Source organism: Balaenoptera acutorostrata, chromosome 5, assembly GCF_949987535.1.
Source record: "Balaenoptera acutorostrata chromosome 5, mBalAcu1.1, whole genome shotgun sequence".
In the NCBI taxonomy this organism is placed as follows: Eukaryota; Metazoa; Chordata; class Mammalia; order Artiodactyla; family Balaenopteridae; genus Balaenoptera; species Balaenoptera acutorostrata.
In genome coordinates, this window is record NC_080068.1 from 90,762,416 (window position 1) to 90,785,370 (window position 22,955).

Below are 22,955 nucleotides of genomic sequence, written 5' to 3' on the forward strand. Positions count from 1 at the left end.
ACTCTGACATAATTTAAAACTTTCAGCACACGAAGTATTTTTAAGAATTTCCTGCAAAATAAAAACTAAACTTTGGAATACAAAAAAGTTGACTTATTACTCAAAACATTATTTCTGTAATGCTCAGTGTTGTTGCTTATAAAATTTAGGTAACTAACATGAGTCACTCAGAAGAGTGCCTGTGTATCCTTGTAGCATAGGCCCAGATTTTCCTTCAGGAGGGATTACTGGAGGTTTTCTCATCTATATATGGACACAGCAATGCCACGTGCTGTCTAATTTTGTAGCCTAGTCACAAAACCCAATAAATTGGTTATGACACAGAGCATGCCAGAAACATTAAGTTCACTCCATTACAATCAACAATTTTCCCACAGAGCAGTTGTGTTGCTAGGCAGCTCTGCCAAAGGAAAGCCTATAATTAGTGACAAGAAAAGCCTTTCTTCTTTCTTATCTCATACATACATACACATACAAGTGTGCACGCACAACACACGTATAGGGATAAAATTTTTTTCCCATTGAAAACTCAGAACTCAATTTCTGATGATATTGTTTTCAATACATACAATTATAATTTTTATTACTTAAAATGAACTTCTCTCTGATAAGTCAGACTAATTGTAAAATTAATTATTAAAAGGTATGATCATGGAAAGTATCCACATGAGGAAAATTTAATTCTGCATAATTCCCAAAGACAGAACTTAGGTGTTATAATTATCCTTTTATTTATGTTATAAGGATAAAGATCCACATTAAAGCTTTACAAAGTACTAAGAGTAGCAGAGGCCAGGAGATGTACGACTGAAAAAATTATGTGAAATCTAAAAATAATACAATTTGGACTAAAATATGATAAAAATGGAAAATAAAGGTTAAAGCACACTCCTATAGTACTTACTATCTGTGATGTTAATTAATTTAATATCCAATGCTTTACATAAACACTTTAAAACAATTTCAAAACATTTTTGCCTCCTTAGCTAGAATGTAAGCCCATCAAAGGTGGTATCATTTACATATAAGAATCAATAAATATTTACTGATGATCAATCTGCTTTCTCTCAGAGAATGCATCCATTGTTTATAAATGGTTCTGTTTGTCAGACTCACTTATAAGTTATGTTTCCCAAGTTTATGGGGTACACAGAGATGAATATATCCTCAAGGGCCAATTCTGGCACTATTTGGAGAAATTGTTACTACTCTCATTTAAAATGATATCCTTACTGACCCTGTTCATCAAATGAGGCAGATTTGTTGCCTGGCAAATCCCTTTTACTACCACCAAAAAGCCTTTGTAGTTGTAACTTAAAATTGATAATCCTCTTCTTTCCAGTCACCAAAGGGGATGAAATTGTCAAATTTACACTTTTTCTACCCACACACTGAAGTGGAATAGTCAACACACTATAAATCATATGATTATTGGCCTTTGGTTGATATTATAATTTATGTATTCATGTTTAGTGTCATAATACTAAACATTTATGGGGGAAATTATAAAATAATCAAATAAGCTATAAAAAGTACTATAAATAAAAAGTATGAAAACTACTACATAGGACTTTAAAAGCATACTTTAGATGGCCATGACTTTGTGTGTGTGTTTGTGTTGGGAAGCAGGGAGTGGGTCAGGGAAGGTATTTGTGAGTAAGTGATATTTTAGCTGAGAGCTGAAGGAAAAATAGGAATTTATTAGAGGAAGAGGGGAGGGTAACAGTCTTTTACATCAAAGGAATTGCAGGTCTCATGGCCCTGAGGTAGAAAGAAGTAGCGTGAACTTGAGGAGTAAAAGATCAAAGTGGTTGGAATACACTGTGCCAGAGTGTCAGGGCAGAGGTGAACAATGAGGCTGAACAGGTGGACCAGTGCATGCAGGGTCATGTAGGCTTCATGAAGGATTTTGGTCTTTTTGGTTTTAATCTCACAAGTAACATGAATTGATTGGTGTTTTTACAAGACCACTCTGAGCAATGAGGCAAGAAAAAGAAAAGAAGGCATCCAAACAGGAAAGAAAGAAATAAAATTATCTTTATTTGTAAATGATATGATCTTATATGTAGAAAATCCTAAGGATTCCACCAAAAATCTGCTAGAACTAAACAATGAATTCAGTAAAGTTGCAGGATACAAAATCAACATACAGAAAACAGCTGTGTTTCTATACACTAACAGCAAAACATCTGAAAAAGAAAGAAATAATTCCATTCACTATAGCATCAAAAACAATAAAATACTAAGGAATAAATTTAACCAAGGAGGTGAAAGATCTGTACACTGAAAAGTACAAGACTTTGATGAAAGAAACTGAAGAAGACACAAACAAATGGAACAATATCCAATGTTCATGGATCCAAAGAATTAGCATTGTTAAAATGTCCATACTACCCAAAGCCATCTATAGATTCAATGCAATCCCTATTAAAATTCCAATGGCATTTTTTTCACAGAAATAGAAAAACAATCCTAAAATCTGTATAGAGCCACAAGAGAACCTGAGTAGCCAAAGCAATCTCAAGAAAGAATAACAAAGCATCATACTTCCTGATTTCAAGCTATACTACAAAGCTATAGTAATCAAAATAGTATAGCACTGGCATAAAAATAGACACAGAAACCAACGGAACAGAATCAAGAGACCAGAAATAAACCACACATAAATAGTCAACTATAGTCAACAAGGGAGCCATGAATACTCAATGGAGAAAGGATAGTATCTTCAATAATAAATAGGGTTGGGAAAACTGGATAACCACATGCAGAAGAATGAAATTAGACTCGTATCTTACCCCACTCACAAAAATGAATGTGAAATGGATTTAAGACTTAAATGTAAGACCTGTACCATAAAACTCCTAGAAGAAAACACAGAAAAAAAGCTCCTTGACACTGGTCTTCACAGAGATTTCCTGGATATGACAGTAAAACCACAAGCAACAAAAGCAAAATAAATAAGTGGGACTACATCAAACTAAAAAGCTTCTATAAAGCAAAAGAAACAAACAACAAAATGAAAAGGCAACCTACAGGATGGGAGAAAATATTTCCAAATCATATATCTGATAAGGGGTTAATATCCAAAATATATTAAGAATTCTTACAACACAATAGCAAAAAACAAAAAAACCCAATTAAAAAATGGGCAGAGGAACTGAATAGAAGTTTTTTAAAGAAGACATACAAATGGCCAACAGGTACATGAAAAGGTACTCAACATCAATAATCATCAGGGAAATGCAAATCAAAACCACAATATGTTATTACCTCAGGCCTGTTAAAATGGCTATCATCAAAAAGACAAGACAAAGAAAGACAAGTATTGGGGAGGGTACAGAGAAAAGGGAACCCTAGTGCACTGTTGGCGGGAATGCAAGTTGGTACAGCCACTACGGAAAACAAATATGGAGGTTACTCAAACCTGCTCTCCACAGAGGTCTGCCCTATGAGTTGGAGGCAGGGAACCCCTGACTTCTTGGCAGCATTCTTCTGGAATTTAGCATCTGCAACACAGAGCTGAGGAGTATGAGAAATACTGGTTACCTGACCCTCATATAGAGATACTGCAGCCCTTGACTAGAAGTTATAGGGAAAGGGAACCCCATCTTCCTGGCCACACTCAGCTGAATTGAAGCTTCCATCATGATGATCTGGGGGTTAGGGGAGGGAGAGAGTGCATCACGACTCAAGTGCTACAGACTGTTCTGAGATTTAGTAGCTTTTCTTGAATAAATGTTTTTTGTTTTTGTTTTTGTTTTGTTGCTGTCTTCATGTATGGCCTTAACACAGCTTCCAGATACTTTAAATATTTTTGTTTTTTAAATAATTTTCACTGATTTTGATTTTTCTGCTAGGGATGGTTCTGTGGACCTCCTTGTGATACAATACCAAAACTAATCATTTCCACTCAATATTTCTTAAGTATGGAAACAAACATTAATATATAAATGAAGCATTAACTTTACTGTACATTCAAAATTTTACTGAGTACTAAGAATTAGGTACCAGGCTACATATTAGCTAGATAAGTAAATAAACTTTTAGATTTTTGTATTTTCCAACTTTTAATTATGTTAAAGAATGGGATTTTAAATCTTTACTGTTTTTTAAAATTAAAAAAAATTAATGGCAGATTTGAAATCACCGAAACTTCCTTAAAATTGTTTCCAGGGTTATTTCAAATTTTAGCTTTATAAATAAATTTTATAAAATCATTGGCATTTAGTTCTTGGAATATATGATTAACTAAACCTTCTTGAGAGAATCTTATTTAACTCTTTTCTTAAACAGACACACAACTACCACCACTATTACCAATTAGAAACCTGCTAATCCAGACAGCTGGGACTGATTTACATTTAATGAAGCAGAAATTGTCATGTGGAATCTATTTTCTCCATGACACATGCTGACATTCACTCAAAATCAAATTATTAATCTATCTATCTATCTATGTGTGTGTGATCTTTAAAAAAAAGTGTATCATTTAAGCAAGTCTACATAAATTTCATATTTCCTATTTGTGATAAGATGTTTCTATTTTAGTAGATATGAAAAAGACCTAGGTAAATCCAAACACCTACAATATCAGCATATGAAATGATCAGAGAGTAATCACAATGCTTCAAACTGATTTCAAAACATTTAATTATTTATTCAAGGCCTTTAATAGAAAACTATCATGTAAAATGCTTTCTCTGAACATCCTGGGATGACTGAAATATGAACTGGACATTCAATTTAAGAATCCGTGCCTAATCAAAAACTCTACAAACAATAAATGCTGGAGAGGGTGTAGAGAAAAGGGGACCCTCCTACACTGTGGTGGGAATGTAAATTGGTACAGCCACTATGGAGAACAGTATGGAGGTTCCTTAAGAAACTAAAAATAGGGTTACCATATGATCCAGCAATCCCACTCTTGGGCATATATCTGGAGAAAACCGTAATTCGAAAAGATACACGTACCCCCAATGTTCATTGCAGCACTATTTACAATAGCCAGGACATGGAAGCAACCTAAATGTCCATTGATGGAGGAAAGGATAAAGAAGATGTGGTACATATATACAATGGAATATTACTCAGCCATAAAAATAAATGAAATAATGCCATTTGCAGCAACATGGATGGAACTAGAGATTGTCATACTGAGTGAAGTCAGTCAGACAAAGACAAATATCATATGATATTGCTTATATGTGGAATCTAAAAAAAAAAAATAAGGTACAAATGAACCTATTTACAAAACAGAAATAGAGTCACAGATGTAGAAAACAAACTTATGGTTATGGGGGGGAGGGATAAATTGGGAGATTGGGATTGACAGATATACACTACTATATATAAAACAGATAACTAATAATAACCTACTGTACAGCACAGAGGACTCTGCTCATACTCTGAAATGACCTATATGGGAATAGAATCTACAAAAGAGTTGAAATATATATATATATTAAAAAAATCTGTGCATATACCTCTCCTGGTTGGAGCAGATATGTAGCTCTTATTCTCCTACCTAGTCCCATGTAAGAACAAAAATTAACTTTATCCCAAACTTAGAACATTTAATTCGATAAAAAATAAACATAGTGGATTTCAGGAAGATTCAGTTAACAAAAGAGATATCTTCTAAAGTATCCTGAGTTAGAGAACTTAAAACAAGAACATTACATATTTTAATTTTTCAACTTACCTGATATAAATAATCTTCAAATACAAAATAATAATCATCATTGCTTGCTGTCAATTTCACATCCTATAATTAAAAGTAGAGAGCACTGAAGAGAACCTAAATGAATATGTCTATAGTACTAAGACATAAATGCAACATCTAGAAATAATACTGCAATGATTTTACTTTTATGTATGATTATAAACTTCTCAATTAGATTTTATCATTGGAATTATCACAGGTAAACTTATAAATTTACTTGGCTCATATAAGTGACACATTATTTGACTTCAAATTGTTCACACTTTTTTTGGTTCCATTAGTAATTCTTTATTATTTATTTCAATTTTATCTCCTTTAAATCTAATATTTAGGTGTCTTAAAATTAGAAAAGGAGATGCAATCACAACATCCAAAAGCAACCATAACAATCTGGCCTCAAATTACTGTTCCAATCTCATCTTCCACTATTCAAACCCACATTCTTGCCATTCCCTCAAAATACCAAAAATCTTTCATGTTTTTGTGATTATTCACTTGCAAGTCATTGCTTGTTAGCAAACAAACAAACAAACAAACTAGACAATGTTTATCTTCAATCTCACCAGCAAGAAAACATACATAGTAGAAATATTGGAACAGTTACAAAGAAATATTGCAGAAATCTATGATAATATTGTTCAACCTACAAAATTCAATCAGACTATTGATCAAAGCAGCAATTACAGGAGGATGAAATGAGCTGTGGATGACTCTGGAGGTAGTGAATGTGTGCTAAGCTTGGGAAAACTGAAAGACGCAGACTAAGAGAAAAGAAAGGAGCCAGTCTAAGTCACAACGTGGGCAGAGGTAGAGATCACGCAATCTCATTGAGGATGATATTGCCTCTAAGGGGTGAGACTTCATTCCTGGGGATCAAAAACTTTTACATAGTACAATGGTTTGTGGACCTCCAAAGCTTATCCTTACCCACCAAAATCTTATTCTTTGGTATTTAATTTTTTTATATTAGAGAAAATTTTCTCTTTAGGGATAATAATGAAGAAAAGGTTGAGAAACCCTGATATAAACTGACAGATCAACTGTTCATCATAGCAAGTGGTGGAAAACTGTAGATGGTGTGGATTCAAGGCAAGTTTGTGGGAAAAAAACACAGTCCAGAGAGAACCATTAGATATTTTAGCTTAGGGAGGGTTTGACGGTGTTCTGTATATAAGCATTGCCTTGTTTCATTAATTTCTTTAATCACTAAAATAATTCTACTTTACTTTCAGTTAAATTAAAAATGAGTCTTTGCCAAAGGGACTTGTAATGAAACTTCAAACAATTTTAAAATGCTCATTTCCTCAAGGGCTGACTTTAATAATGTTTGGAGTTGCTCCAATAAGATCAGCAGAGCTCAAGTAACGCAAGTCAGAAACAACCAGAGACAGATATCTTCCTTAAAACACTCATGTTGTGGACAGTCAGGATTGATTCTAGCAGAACTTATATTCAATTCTTCAGACACAAACTCTTTACCTCTTTCTCATGACAGATTTTTTTTTTTTTACTGATTCTAACTGAAATTCATGTTGGTAGCAAAGAGAACTCTCATGCTAGCACTCTTGGATTTTTTGAACAACTTCTCTTGTGAGTCTTCTCTCATTTGAACAGAAAGGAGATTGAAGGTCTTAAAGCCCAAAAGATCCCTTAGGCTGTTGCTAAAATAATCCACTGAGCACAATCATTTGACCTCAAAGTTAATAGTAGTACCTGTGATCCAAATCTATGTAAAAACTTCTGTGAGAGTCAAGACTTTTCATCAGAAGACTGCATCCTCTTAAATTTCCTCATCTTCCCTCTCTGTAGAGCGCAGTGGTTAAAGGTACAGTTGTGAAGTCAGATTACCTAGATTCAAATCTTGGCTTTGCTATTTAATATATGAATTTAAACAAATTTCTTTACTCTTTCTTTACCTCAGTTCCCTCATCTGTAAAATGGTAAAATGATAGTACTTCCTGTTTTGCTACAACACATGTATCAATATGTGGCTGGTGAGTAAGGGAATGATGGCAGTATAACATGAAAATTGTGTTGGTTCATATGCAATTTTTCTTTAAAAAAGGGAAGCCAGAACAGCAGAAGTAGAATTATAACCTTCAGCAGGAAAGGACAAAGTCTTCCACAGGCATGAGCCCTTATAACTGTATTTCAGGAGAGCGGAAAATGAATTATTGCACGGGGGGGCGGGGGTCCCCTCTCCAGAGAGGCACACCCCCAGCCTTGCACATCTCTTAGATTCTGTACTTCCTCTTGTGCCCACCTGAACAGCAGCCCCAGTGGCGCTGTGCACCACTTCCATCTGTGTTATTTTAGCATTTACACTTTATTATTTTTGTACATTTTTAATAACTCCTGCAGGGGCAGCCTGCCTGAGTTGTCCAATTCATCTCCCACTTATTGTTTCTGTTAGTTACTTTAGTTACAAAAGTGCTATTTTTCCTATAAGCTGTTATTTTTAATGCGTGATTTTGCAGAATACAAGTTCTTTTCCAGGAAAAAATGCATTTATCATTTACAGCCCAGATGCTGGTATCTGCCACCCAAGGTAGCTAACAGGATCAGACGACAATCTATATAAAGAGTTTGGAACCATGTATGGCACATAGTAAGCAATCATTAAATGCTAGTAGTCATTGTTATTATTAACTTTGGTTATGTTCTACCCAGACAAATCTTGAGGTTCTTCTCTCCCCTGTTTCTGAGATCTGGAATAATATGCCCTTCTCCTCTATCTTACAAGTTCTAAATCTAAAATCCAAGTCTTTTAAACAACCCAATTATTAATCCAGAATCAGTCATATCCTATACCACATTTTCAGCATCTGCATCTCATCTCAATATCAGATGCCTGGAAACAAAAACTCAATGAATCCTTATCATAAAACTTGAGACATGCTTAACTATATGTCTAGAAACTAAAAGAAATTAAAAATAAAATATGACTTCAATATAATAAAATAAATAAGCAGGCCCTAAAGACTGGGAGACAAATAAGATAAAAAATCCATAATCTCATTTTCCTTTTAGTTTCTTTTTTATGTAGTTTGTGTGGAAAACTTGAATTTATAAGGACAGGAAATGCTTATCATTCTCTTAATCAATAAATGGGAGGGTCAGGAAAGGATTATGAGGACAGTTTCAAAGGGAAGGAAGATAACACTGAATAGAAACTGCAAATTTTGAAGGTCAAACTTAACTTTGTAACTATAATGATCACTTAAAATTATTTTTCAAGGTTAATACGTATCATCATGCATAGTGCAGTCCCTACATGCTGAAGACTCAATAATTGCTTAATGATATTAATGAAATGGAAAAACTATGTATACATTTACTTACTTTATAAATTAAACTGTCCACCAAAAGGTCATGTTGTATCACATTAGTCTTAAGCTGCTCATAATACAAGATATCCTAGATTTAAAAGTTAAACAAACAAAAACATTAAAAGTCAATCACATTTTAAAGTCAGCCTCAAATAAATAATGATTTTAATAAATAACGATCATTAATAGTATTATAAACACTAAGAGGATAAGGACTTTTTTTTTTTTTAAATTTGTTTATTTTTGGCTGCATTGGGTCTTTGTTGCTGTGTGCCGTCTTTCTCTAGTTGCGGCCATCAGGGGCTACTCTTTGTTGTGGTGCATGGGCTTCTCACTGCGGTGGCTTCACGGGCTTCTCATTGCGGTGGCTTCTCTTGTTGCGTAGCATGGGCTCTAGGCGTGCGGGCTTCAGTAGTTGTGGCTCGTGGGCTCTAGAGCACAGACTCAGTAGTTGTGGTGCACAGGCTTAGTTGCTCCGCAGCATGTGGGATCTTCCCGGACCAGGGCTCGAGCTTGTATCCCCTGCATTGGCAGGCGGATTCCTAACCACTGCCCCACCAGGGAAGTTCCCAGGACTTTTTTTATTCACTACTACAGTCTCCATGCCTGGCCAATAGTAGATGGTCAATAAATATACCTAATCCCATCCCTTAGGATAAAATCTAGTACCTGGTGGGTATTTAATCAATGTTTGCTAAATTGATTAACTGTAATTTAACTTTAATAGCAAATGCAGGACTTCCCTGGTGGTGCAGCGGTTAAGAATCCGCCTGCCAATGCAGGGGACACGGGTTCGAGCCCTGGTTCGGGAAGATCCCACATGCCGCAGAGCAACTGAGCCCGCGTCCCACAACTACTGAAGCCCGAGTGCCTAGAGCCTGTGCTCCGCAACAAGAGAAGCCACTGCAGTGAGAAGCCCACGCACCAAAACGAAGAGCAGCCCCCGCTCACTGCAACTAGAGAAAGCCTGCATGCAGCCACGAAGACCCAACGCAGCCCAAAATAAATAAATACGTTAAAAAAAAAAGAAAAATATAGCAAATGCAGTATTTATTAAGTAATTACTAGGTGTCAGGAACTGTTTTACACATGAGTTAATCTATTTAATCCCACTACACATGAATGAATCTATTTAATCCCATACCAACAAAATAAAACTGTTCAACAATGATTATTATTCCCATTTACATTTGAGAAATTGAGGCCCAGAGAAAGAAGTAACTTGTTGTCCAAGGCCACAAAGGTAGTAAGATTTGATCCCGGGAAAGCCCCAAAACCTATATAAAGACCCAGAATGACTACACTATACTGCCTTTCTAATATCTAAATTATTATAAAATAAAAAAGTTTAAACATACTAAATCAGCCCTGGTAGTAAAAGTAATCATAGAGCATACGAAAAAAATCAGGGTTTTTTTTTTAGATGAAAAATCCTTTATTATTCATTTTTTAGTTCAAAATATAATGATTATAACTATACAGAATCCTATGCAGTTAACCTGTACGTGATTTAAGCACAGCTTGAGAAGGTATGTAAGCTTCCAAGAGATAATGAGAAACACTCTCATCTTATCTGGCTAATGGACAATAATAAGGGTTTAGGACTTTTAATGACATTGATCAATAGAATCAGCAGTGTACTTTTCTTTATATCTGAGTCCAGGTTTTTAAAAAAGTAAATAAAAATCAGTTATAGCACAGGGAACTCTGCTCAATATTCTGTAATAACCTAAATGGGAAAAGAATTTGAAAAAGAATAGATACATGTATAGGTATAACTGAATCACTTTGCTGTACACCTGAAACTAACACACTGTTAATCAATGATACTCCAATATAAAATAAAAATTTAAAAAAATTGTAATAGCAAAAAAATCAGTTTTAAAAAAATAAGAGAATATGGTATTATATTAGAAAATCTAACTCTAAACAGTGATAAGATTTGGCTAATGTTTAATTTAATAGAGAATAAGAAATAAGAAGGAAGAGAGGAAAGATAGGAAGAAAAGGGGAGGAAAGGAAAAAGAAGAAAAGACAGGGGAAGGGAGAGAGGGAGGAGGGACATAAGACGTAATCCAGTTAAGCATCAGGCTAATAGTTGGTCGGGGTGTTCATAATAAATAATAAAGGTTGAAAAAAAAAAGGTTAAGACTAAATGGGTAGTGGTTGTGTTAAAGAGAGCTGGAAATATCATCTCACTACTTCAGCTGATCCCTGTGTTCCTCTGAATCCCTCCATCCATCTCTTGGGCATTTTAGCCCTGGTCTCCACCCATATCCAAATACTGCTTGGCTCCATCAGTACACCCCAGTCTACGTGATTCTTTCTGAAGACATTCCCTCAAATAAGAGTTGTAGGACAGGTTCGTCTGGGACAAAGATGAATGTCTGTTGCATGCAGCTGCCTTGGCAGGGTGGTGTCCAACCCTATGTTTCCTGAAACACGATTTCTTTGTCTTGAAAGATGCTTAATACACAGTTCTCTGATTTGAGGCAAAGTGCTCTTTGCATAAAGATAATCTGGGGATTTACTGGCTATTTTTAGTCATTTTAATTTTAATTAAAAAGCCTTACTTTGTTCTCATTCATGTTGTTTTGATTTCTTACCTAAAGCAAAATTATTTTACTATTTTATTTACCTTCTATTGTATTTATTAAATCCATCTCTCTGGCTAGAACAAAAAAACATTTTTAAAGTCAGGAACAGCACCTAATTCAAATACCAATCCTTGACAACTGGCAAAGGGCATAGTATTATACTTTAATGTCTTCTAGGGAACACAGTGGAAAAGCTAAGATGCTTAGAGTTATGTCTCTTTTTAAAAATAAAATGAGTTTAAAATTACAAACTGATATATGACCATTAAAATAAGTGAAACAATAAAGCTGGATAAAGAAAAAGTTAATAATCTTTTCTTCTTCCCTCCCACCACACTGAAGAAACTAATGTTATTTGTATTGTATTTGTAACATTATTTGTAATTTTTATTCTTCCATACTTTTCTCCATGCTTATACAAATATATAATCATATTTAAGGGTTTTAGTTGTTTTTTAAACATAAAATAGAATCATTCTATACTTATTTTTCAATTTCTAGTGTATATCATGGTCATCTCTCTATGTCTTTTTAATAACTACATATACTTTAATATTTTTAAAGCTGTGCTACAGATGTATCACAATTTATTTAACCATTCCCCTATAGATAGCTACTCAGGTTGTTTCTAGTTGTTTGTCACTACAAATACTGCAATAAATATCCTCATGCACATATGCTTTTGTATCTATGGGATAAACTGGCAAAGGTAGGATTGTAGGCTGAAGGCCATATACACACACACACACACACACACACACACACACACACACACACACATATATCTTTAGTTGGACTACAAATTGCCTAGCTACTTTCCAAAAAAGTATCAATTCAAATTCCCACCAGCAACCCATGAGAGCACAAAGTTTACCTATATCCTCACCATTTTAACTTTTCTATGGATGAAAAATGGTTATCTTATTGTTGTATTAATTTGCACTTTCCCAAATACTAATAAAGTTGACATTCTTTCATATGCTTACTGGTCATTTGAATTTCCACTTCAATGACTTACATATTTTTCTATTAGATTACATTTATTTTATTAATTTGTCAGGCTCTTTATTGATAATGAGGATTAACCTTTTGTCATTTGTGTTACAAATACTTTTTCTTCAAATTAATATGTGGTGTTTGATTTTTGTTTATGGTATACATTGACAAATTTTTAAAAATTCTTTATGGCTTTGGATTTTCTTGCTTCCCTTAGGCAAGGCTCTCCTACATCACATGTTTATACAAATATTTTTCTAGTTTTTTCTAAAATTGATATTTTTAATTTAAATGTTTATAACCTACTTGGAATTTATTTTTATATATGGTAAGCCAAAGGTCTGAGTTTTCTTTCAGAAGGATGGCTTTCAGCATCATTTATTAAATAAACCATGCATTTCCAATTGAAATAAAACTCCAACACCTCCCTATCAGAAATAGATTCAGCAGGCAGAAAATCAGTAAGGTCGAAGTTGAACTCAACAACATCATCAATCAACTGGATATGATGGACACCTGTACACTACTTTATCCAATAACAGCAGAATACACATGCTTCTCAAGCTCACACGGAACATTCACCAAGATAGACCACATTCTGGGTCATAAAACATAGCCTTAACAAATTTAAAAGAATAGAAATCATACAATGTCTGCTCTCAGACCACAGTGGAATTAAACTAGAAATCAATAACAAAAAGATAACTGGAAAATCCCCAAATACAGGGAGATTAAACAACATACTTCTAAATAACACATGGGTCAAAGAAGAAATCTCAAGAGAAAGTTAAAAATATTTTGGACTAAATGAAAAGGTAACTTATCAAAATTTGTGGGATGCAGTAAAAGCAGTGCTTAGATGGAAATTTATAGATTTGAATGCATGCATTTATTAGAAAACAAGAAAGATCTAAAAATCAATAATCTAAGTTTCCACCTTAGGAAACTAGAAAAAGAAGAACAAATTAAATTGAAAGTAAGCAGAAGAAGAGAAATGATAAGAATTAGAGCAGAAATAAATGAAATTGAAAACAGGAAATCAATAGAGAAAAATAATTGAAACAAAAAGCTAGTTCTTTGAAAAGATCAATAAAACTAATGAGCCTTTGGCCAGGCTAACTAAAAAAAAAAAGAGAAAGGACACAAATTACCCAAATCAGAAATGAAAGAGGGTACATCACTACAGATCCTATGGACATTAAAAGGATAATAAAGGAATACTATGAACACTTCTCTGCCCACAAATTTGATAACCTAGATGAAATGGATCAATTACTTGAACAAGACAGAATTTGCTGAAACTCACACAAGAAGAAACAGACAATAGGAATAGGCCTACATCTATTAAAGTAATTGATTTAATAATTAATAGCTGTCTAAAACAGACAGTACCAGGCCTAGAGGGGCTCATTGGTGAATTCTATCAAACATTTAAGGAAGAAATTCTGCCAGTCTTCTACAGTCTCCTTCAGAGGACAGAAGCAGAGGGAATACTTCTTAATTCATTCTATGAGGCCAGCATTACCCTAATACCAAAGACATTATAAAATAAGAATTTATAAAATATAACAATTACCAATAATATAATAGGATATTTCAAGAGTATTTTGTATAAGCTTTGGCAAAATAGATATTTAACAATAATAAATTATGATTATAAAAAGCAATCTTTGAAAAGCAAAATAGCCCAAATTTTTAGCATTAGAGAATATTTAAATTTTAGTATATGTATCTATTTTATATTTTATGCAGACTTACACTATCTCTTTAACTAAAGAAAAAAGGAAATATACTCTCAGGAAGTCAAAGAACTCACAGAACAGTCCTAACAGTTTATACTTAATTGTTCATTAAGCATTTAGATGAGCTGGCCATTTCCAGACACTCACTGTACAAGATACTGACTTTACAGATGATGAAGAAGAAAAAAATCCCTGTCCTCAGGTACTCAATCTAGAAAGGGAGGCAGCCAAATAAAGTAAGAAGTATGGTATATGTTTCTCCATCTTTAGGTCTTTGCTCCTGCACTGGTTATGCTGGGAGAAAAATGAAGGAAGTATCTAAGAGTAGCAGTGATGGAGTTGGGAGAGGACAAGGTAAAGGAGATGTTAGGAAGCCTTCTCAAAAAAGGTGATGGAATAAACTGTACATGAAAGAAAAGTAGAATATCCAAGAAGATAAAAGTCTGACAAGGTTTTTTTTTTCAGGGAGAGAACAGCATGGTGGGAAGAGAGACAATTCAGCATCTCTTGGATGACCACAAACATATTGAGGTAAAGATTATACCTTTTCTTTTAGATATCATGAGTCTGATACACTTTCAGACCATGTATTAGAGTTCTACAGGAAACTGGAAATAAAAGTTTTAGGCTTAAGACAAAGTTTGGTTGAAAACAGAGTTGAAGCCATTATGGAAAAGGTGACTGTGGATGAGACAGTCCAGGGAAAATGTGCAGGGTGAAAAGAGGATCAAAATTGAATTCTGAGAAATACAAGCACTTGAGGTCTAGCAGGCGAACACAAATGCAGACTTAAAAAAAAAAAAAAAAAAAAAAAAAAAGAAAAAGAGGGAAAGAAGAACTAAGAAAACAGGATGAACTAAATTAAAGACCAAGAATATTTCAAGGGCAGAGTAGATAATAGTATCAAATGCAGTAGATGTAAAGACTAAAATGTATCCACTGTTCCTTGGTAACTTTAGCTAGGACAGTTATAGTCATGTAGCGGGGTGTATGCCAGACTATGGTAGACTGAGTGATTAATGGGGTTAAGGAAGTAGGAGCATCTAGCATAGACTTTTCTTGCACAAGGTTTAGATGTAAAAGTAGAGGCAAGAACAGGTGCTGATGCAAGTAAGTTTACATGTTTGGTGGAAGGAATTTGAATGGGTTCCTTCTGATGACTTCTGTTTTCTCTGGTTAGGAGAAGGTGAGATCTTTTGCTAAGACTCTGAAATAAGTGGCTGAGGAGAGTGAAGGACAGAAACAGGCACTGGGAAGTCTAGGTGAGCTGACCAGAAAGATCTAGGATGGTCAGGCATTATTGCAGACCTTTAGGTCAGGTTGTGGAGAACCTTATTGCGAAATCACTAAAGGAAATCTTAAATGTTAATACTCATCTTGGCTATCTTATCAGTAAGCAAGAACCTAGAGCAAAGTATAAGACAATTTTCTACTTTTAATTAGCAAACTGAAATTAAGCAAAAAAATTTAAATATGAATGTTTACTATATATGGATATTTTGATCCAGAGATCTAGAGAGCTGTAGAAAAGAAAATATATAAAAGCAATTCTTTTAAACTTATCACATATGTTCTTAAAAAGAGAAAAAAATCAAAGTTAAATAATGTTCTAGTAAAAGTACTAACTAAATTAACAGCTAGGAACTTAAAGCATTAAATCCCAAGTCTTTCTATTGAGGTAAGAGTTTAAAAATAGCTTTATGAGTGTGACATTTGAAATATTCCATTTATCTCTCTAACTCCTCAACTATGATGCATTTGTATGTGCAGCTTATTTTAAGTGATTGAAAAGTAATTGAACAAAAAGTTCTGATAAAGTACTCTTCATAAGAAGTAAGTATTCTCCCTCTCTCCGTCTCTCACTCTCTCCCCCTCCACCCTCTAATGTACCACCTACAACAATTATTTCGGAACTGCTATAGTTTGTCCAGGTCACACTTTTACAGTGAAAATAAGTGTAAGTGATAGAAAATGTTTTATTCAATAAAATCAAGATTGCCTTCTGATCATATTAATTTCTATTTACAGATTTGTCATTTTGAATATAGAAAATCAAGATAACTATTAACTCCAGAATTCAAGTGTAAAAACTGCCTTTGAACTTTATACAATCATTATCTGGGATTACTACTTTTATTCTACAACTATACTTCTGGAAAAATTCTAAATCTATTTTTGAAATGGTAGTAGTTCCTCTGCAGAGACAGGACTTGCTAACTTAGCTCCTGATCAGTGAAGTTGGTAGGTCATCTACACAGTTAGGTCAGGACAAGAATTACTACCTCTTCTACAAGAGTTGATACACTCACAAAAAATGTCCAGTGTACACTCAAAACTGTTTTGTAAACTGTTACTTTTAAAGTGTCACCTCAAAACATCAGCAGTATCATTTGGTTTAAAACTGCTCTAAAATAAATCACAAGGTTCATTCTTTCAAAAAAGAAGCAAGTGATTTTTGATAGTGCTGTTCAGAGTGCAAGATTTAAAACACTCACACACACACACACAAGCATGCATCCATAGTTTGCAAAGGTTACAGGTGTAGTTTTTATAATATATGTTAATAATGTTTGATTTTCTTAAAAACTGCATTATTATAAATTATAATTAATTTATAACATAATTACATGTAATATGTAATTATTATTGCTACCATCAATGGTGACCTGTTACATCAAGTACTGTGTTAATAAAAGACTCACATAGATTTCATTTAATTCTTTCAACCACACTGGGATATAAAAATTATTACCTATATCTAAGTATGAGTAAGTTGCAGTCTGAAGATATTTAACTCACTCAATGACATTTCAAATAAGTTGAGGGAGCTAGGAGTTGAAACTAGGTCATATGATTCTAAACAAAACCCATGTTTTTAACCGCTAGGTTAAGGAACTATTAGTTTGCTATTTATTAAAATCTTTAAATAGATGACTTATAGGATCAGTGAGCTTCAGCAAAAAAAAAAAAAAAAAAAAAAAAAAAATCTCCAAAATATTTCAAAAAGAATCAATGTCTTACAGTTTTTTCTTTACTGAATCTATTACCTGTCTGTTGGTGATTTCTCTTCATATTCATTTTATTTCCTAAAATAAAATGTTCTTATACTTAGAAAAATAACATTCCCACATAATCTGTCAATTTTTAAAACCATAAAAATCGTGCATATTTTGAAAGTAACTGTAGGGACAAAGTAGTCATTTACATATATCGAGCTGTCCATCTTTATTTCTCCCTATTATAACTCCCAGTTCTACCACACATCTTCACTGATTTAAATTGGTGGACTCCACTTCTTAACATTTTACTTATTGTTCTGTTGTATGTATAGGTTCACACTATCCAACTAATTATTAATAACAAAAACGTCTATGTTAAGCACACAGTGATTAAATTATATGTTAATCTTATCTTAGAACTCTAAACTACAGTGAATTTGAAAATTAAAAAGGGAGTAAATATTAGACTAAGAAAAAAATATTTCTACTTTGAATGCAGGTCTTTGAAAAACAAATATCAAATCTGGCCCGTCCTTTTTCTTCTTACCTCAGGTTGGCTGGAAATATTCAAAATGAGAGCCCATAATTCAGCTCTCAGTGCTGTGGGACTTCCTTGTCTGATATACTGTTGGGCAGCAGCACTATCTTGTTCTGATAGAACTGTCAAAAGTATATTAAAATCTCATTAGAAAATTCATAATGTAAGAAATAACATTGAAATCTTTAAAAATCTTATGGTAAGCTAACATTTCATCTTTATGTCTAACATAATTGCATCATATCTTGACAATCGTCTTTTACTCTCGGATTTTTGATGTGGCCTTATTTACAGCCCTGTAAGTTTCAAGCCGTAAGCTCCTCCACCTCCTACCCAACCAGGTGAAAGTTTTTAATGTAGGTACCTTGATTTCACTGTGCTTTAACTATAGCTCCATGGATGTGAAACTTGTGATGCATATATAGAATAATTTTTGGATTTCATGATCACATGAAGTCATAGCTACAGAAACCCTAAATTTCTTATGCATATTCTACTAAGTCATGAATGTTCTAGTATTTGGAAGTGGTATGCTATTTGAAGTATTATGACTGAGAATTCTAAAGAATGTAGAGGGCTTCCCTGGTGGCGCAGTGGTTGAGGGTCTGCCTGCCAATGCAGGGGACACGGGTTCGAGCCCTGGTCTGGGGGGATCCCACATGCCGCAGAGCAACTGGACCCGTGAGCCACAATTACGGAGCCTGCGCGTCTGGAGCCTGTGCTCCGCAACAGGAGAGGCCGCGACAGTGAGAGGCCCGCGCACCGCGATGAAGAGTGGCCCCCACTTGCCGCAACTAGAGAAAGCCCTCGCACGGAAGCGAAGACCCAACACAGCCATAGATAAATAAATAAATAAATAAATAAACCCCAAAGTTAAAAAAACTATTAAAGAATGTAGATATCCATTCTATTAGATGACTTTTTAGCTATCTGCCAAAATCAACAGAAAAGAGGAATTTTTTTTTTTTTTTAATTTTTATTTATTTATTTATTTATTTATTTATTTTTGGCTGTGTTGGGTCTTCGGTTCGTGCGAGGGCTTTCTCCAGTTGCGGCAAGCGGGGGCCACTCTTCATCGCGGTGCGGGGACCGCTCTTCATCGCGGTGCGCGGGCCTCTCCCCATCGCGGCCCCTCCCGCTGCGGGGCACAGGCTCCAGACGCGCAGGCTCAGCAATTGTGGCTCACGGGCCCAGCCGCTCCGCGGCATGTGGGATCTTCCCAGACCAGGGCTCGAACCCGCGTCCCCTGCATTAGCAGGCAGACTCTCAACCACTGCGCCACCAGGGAAGCCCGAGGAATTTTTAAAGAAGTAAAAACAAAAAAGATCTGATAACCTTTTAAAAAGGCCAAAAATTATTCATAAGCAGTCAAGTTCACAAAATTAATATATTATCCTTTTGTTTTCATCTTTATGTTAATGAAAATACTAGCTATTAAGTCTGGAAATTAAGCCCCCCTCCAAAACAATCAAACAAAACCAAAAAATAAAAAAATAAAAACAAAAGAAGAAATACTAGACAACTGCTGATATTTGTCAAACAGTTTTGTTTTCTTATATTTTCTTCTTAAAAGAAAAAGGAAAAAATCTTACACTAAATGAAAATGAAACAAAGGGACCACATGATAACTTGCAATTGTATTTAATGAAAATATCAAATCATACAAATGCAGCCTTCTAAATAAATAGGATTCTGAAAAATTGAATAGGGAGTTTAGAACATGATAATATAATTGCCATAGAAGATTTATTCTGACACAAAGACTTACCTGCACTTCATATTTCAAAGACAAAACAGGATTTATAAAAATAAGGAAAAGAATCTTAAAAAGATGGGGAAAATTTATTCTCCAGAACGCTAACAGCTGCTTCAGTTATTAAGCCCTACCATGGTGAACAGTCGCTGGGAAGTGTGACAGTTATTATTTTCTCCTGATGCAGGAGCATATTCCTATTAACACTAATGAGAAGGGTGTGGGCACATCAAAGAGAGAATCTGGCTCTTTGATTTTAAAATGAAATTCTACTGTTGAATGGATTAAGCTAATATCCTTGAGAAACGCGTGCCTGCATTTATCATTTCCTTTTTAGTGAACCATCTGTGTACTTCTTTATCTGACATTTATTGATAAAGCCAAATTGATGCATTTCCCCTCTTTATAAAGATTCCCATTGTTTTATCTACATTGTTAAATTTTATTCCTTTTTAGGTCTTTAGCTTCTCAGAGATTAAGTTTTAGTTGAGGGTATATGATACAGACATTTACTTGAGACTATCTCATTTTCATAAATTAAAATAAGTATAATCAAAAGCTTACCTTTTTGCCCAATACGTACATGCTCATTTTCAAAAAGTTCTAAAAATGATAAAATAAAATAAAATTATTAGACACAAATATAATCAGCCACATTTAGAACAATATTATGTAAATTTTTTCTGGTGTTGATGCTTTTAATTATTTTCAAAGCTGAATGGCTCTCCAGGAAACTATAAGAATATTTATCTTTATATGTAGAAAAATCTTTTTTCTAAGTTATTTCAAGTTTGTAGAAATGAAAAGGAAGTATATTTAATCAGAAGAAAAGATTGATAAACTAATTTTCCTTTGTTAAAATAATACAGAATATCTTCTCACAACACAAATGTTTCTGTCCATTCATCTTTAACTTTTTTTTCCTAAAAACAAAACAAAACAAAACTTATTGATAGCTTTATTTGCAAATCCCTACTTCTACTCTATTCTACCAAAAAGCAAATCTAATAAAAGCCTTAATACTATATAGATAATCCCACTATACGAATGCCATTTAAAAAGATTGTATGGGAGAAACAAAGATTTGTTTTTAAAGTACCAATCATAATGGAAAAAACCTCCTAAACTAGATCATATTAAAACCAAGAAATATCTGTTCATCAAAAGATACCACTGAGAGTGAAAAGGTAAGTCACAGAGTGGAAGACTATATTTGCAATACATATATCCAGCAAAGGACTTGTACTTAGAACATATAAAGCACTCCCGGTAAGTCAATTTAAAAAAGACAACTATCTGACACAAATAGGCAGAAGCTGTGAACAGGTTCTTTACAAAACAGATAATCCAACGGACCAATAAACATATGAAAAGATGCCCAACCACATCAGTCACCAGAGAAATGCAATTAAAACCATTATGAAATACACACCCATCACAATGGCTAAAATGAAAAAGACTGACAATTCTAAATGCAAAGGAAATGGAGCAAATGAGCTTCTCATACAAAGGTGGTAGGAGTGTAAATCGGTACAGCCATCTTGGAAAACTGTTTGGCAACATCTACTAACACTGAATATATGCACGCCCTATGACAGCAGCATGTCACTCTCAGGTGCACATCTTAATGTATACCTATGTGCACCAGGAGACTTACACAAGAATATTCACAGAAGCACTATTGATAATAGTCAGCCCCCTATGTCTGTGGATTCAACCAACCACGGATTGAAAACAAATTCCAGAAAGTTCCAAAAAGCAAAACTTGAATTTGCTGTGTGCCAAGCACTACACTGAATCTGTGTGAGTGAACTGATGTGTTGGCATACCCTGCTGTAGTCTCCCGCCATTTCATGGATCCTCAGTCTCCAGCACTTGTGTTTGAGTATTGTTCACCTTGTGTCTCGTTTATTTGTCACTTACGTTGTGTGCACCCTTTGTTTCTGTGGAAAAATGGCTCCTAAAGAGCAATTAAGTGGTCAAAACAATCCCTCAAAAGCTATGTAAAGCAATTATACTCCAATAAAGATTTTAAAAATAATAATAATAATAATTTTTTAAAAAGCTAAACAATCCCTCAAAGGCTAAGAGGGAGCGTTCAGTGCTATCTCTCAACAAGAAAATTAAAATCTTAGACCTTTTGAAAAGTGGCATATTTCTTGCCAAGGTGGGCCATGAGGTCAGTAAGAACAAACTGCGCATTTGCAAAATAAAGCAGAAAGAAGCTAAAATTTGTGGAAGTGTTGTGCTGCCCCTACAACAGCAAAACTGGTCTCTCGTTCATGACAAAATGCTTGCAAAGGCATCAAGTATGTGGCTGGAGGACATGTCACAGAAGCATATCCCTGTTCATGGCAAAATGATGTGTGAAAAAGCACTTAGCCTCTGTGCATACTACTGTGACGGGGTTGAGGAGAATGAAGGAGTTTAAGGCTCGTAAGGGATGGCTGGCTAACTATGTAAAGTGCTACAGCCTCAAGAACTTAGAGATCATTGGAGAATCAGCATTGGCTGATGCCAAGGCAGCTTCAGCATTCTCAGAAGAGCTCAAAAAACTTACAGAAGAGAATGGCTACCTTCCAGAGCAAATCTTCAGTTGTGATGAAATGGGCTTGTTTTGGAAGGAGATGCCCAATTGTACTTATATCCATAAGAGTGCAAAGCAGGCCCCAGGGTTCAGGGCCTGGAAAGATCACCTTAGGCTGGTGCTGTGTGGCAATGCAACAGGTCACCTGATCAAGCCAGACCTCATCTACTGAGCAAGCAATCCCCAGGCCCTTAAGAACAAAAACAAAAATTGCCTGCCCATGTTCTAGCAATACAAGAAGGCTTGGGCGATGGCCATTTTGTTCTTGGAGAGGTTCCATCAGTGCTTCATTCCTGAAGTAAAGGGATGAAGAGAAGGGGCTGCCATTCAAGGTCCTCCTCATAACTGACAACGTTCTCTGCTTCACTGGCGAGCATGTGGACGTGATGTTCCTGTCTCCCGCAGCAGCGCACTGAGGTGAATTAACACCTACTTCGCCTTCAGGAGGTTTCGTGCTGCCCCCGATGCTAACCCTGACTGAGCAGCATTATCGATTTATGAAAGAGCTTCACAACTGCAGGTGCAGTTTTGCTTCCTGCAGAGGCTGTAGATGCCTTAAGGCCTGAGAGCAACAATGCATGCTGGAGGCAGTTCTGCAGTGAGGTGATCAGTGATTTCAGGGGCTTCTCCACTACTGATGCAGAAGTCAGTAGTATTTTGAATGTTGCAAGGGAAGTTTGGTGGGGAAGGCT

General features: G+C 34.8%; 1 protein-coding gene across 6 annotated transcripts in view; it reads right to left on the reverse strand.

Moving 5' to 3' along the window:
• Window positions 1–22,955, reverse strand: part of TBC1D19 (TBC1 domain family member 19) — a 162,626-nt gene that overhangs the window by 50,049 nt on the left and 89,622 nt on the right. For all 6 annotated transcript variants that reach the window (XM_057547469.1, XM_057547470.1, XM_057547471.1 and 3 more), the window contains 4 exons: window positions 20,241–20,279; window positions 17,933–18,045; window positions 9,065–9,139; window positions 5,702–5,764 (listed from right to left, as the gene is read on the reverse strand). In XM_057547469.1, the coding sequence (XP_057403452.1) occupies window positions 5,702–5,764; window positions 9,065–9,139; window positions 17,933–18,045; window positions 20,241–20,279 (290 nt within the window). The remainder of the gene's footprint in view (window positions 1–5,701; window positions 5,765–9,064; window positions 9,140–17,932; window positions 18,046–20,240; window positions 20,280–22,955) is intronic.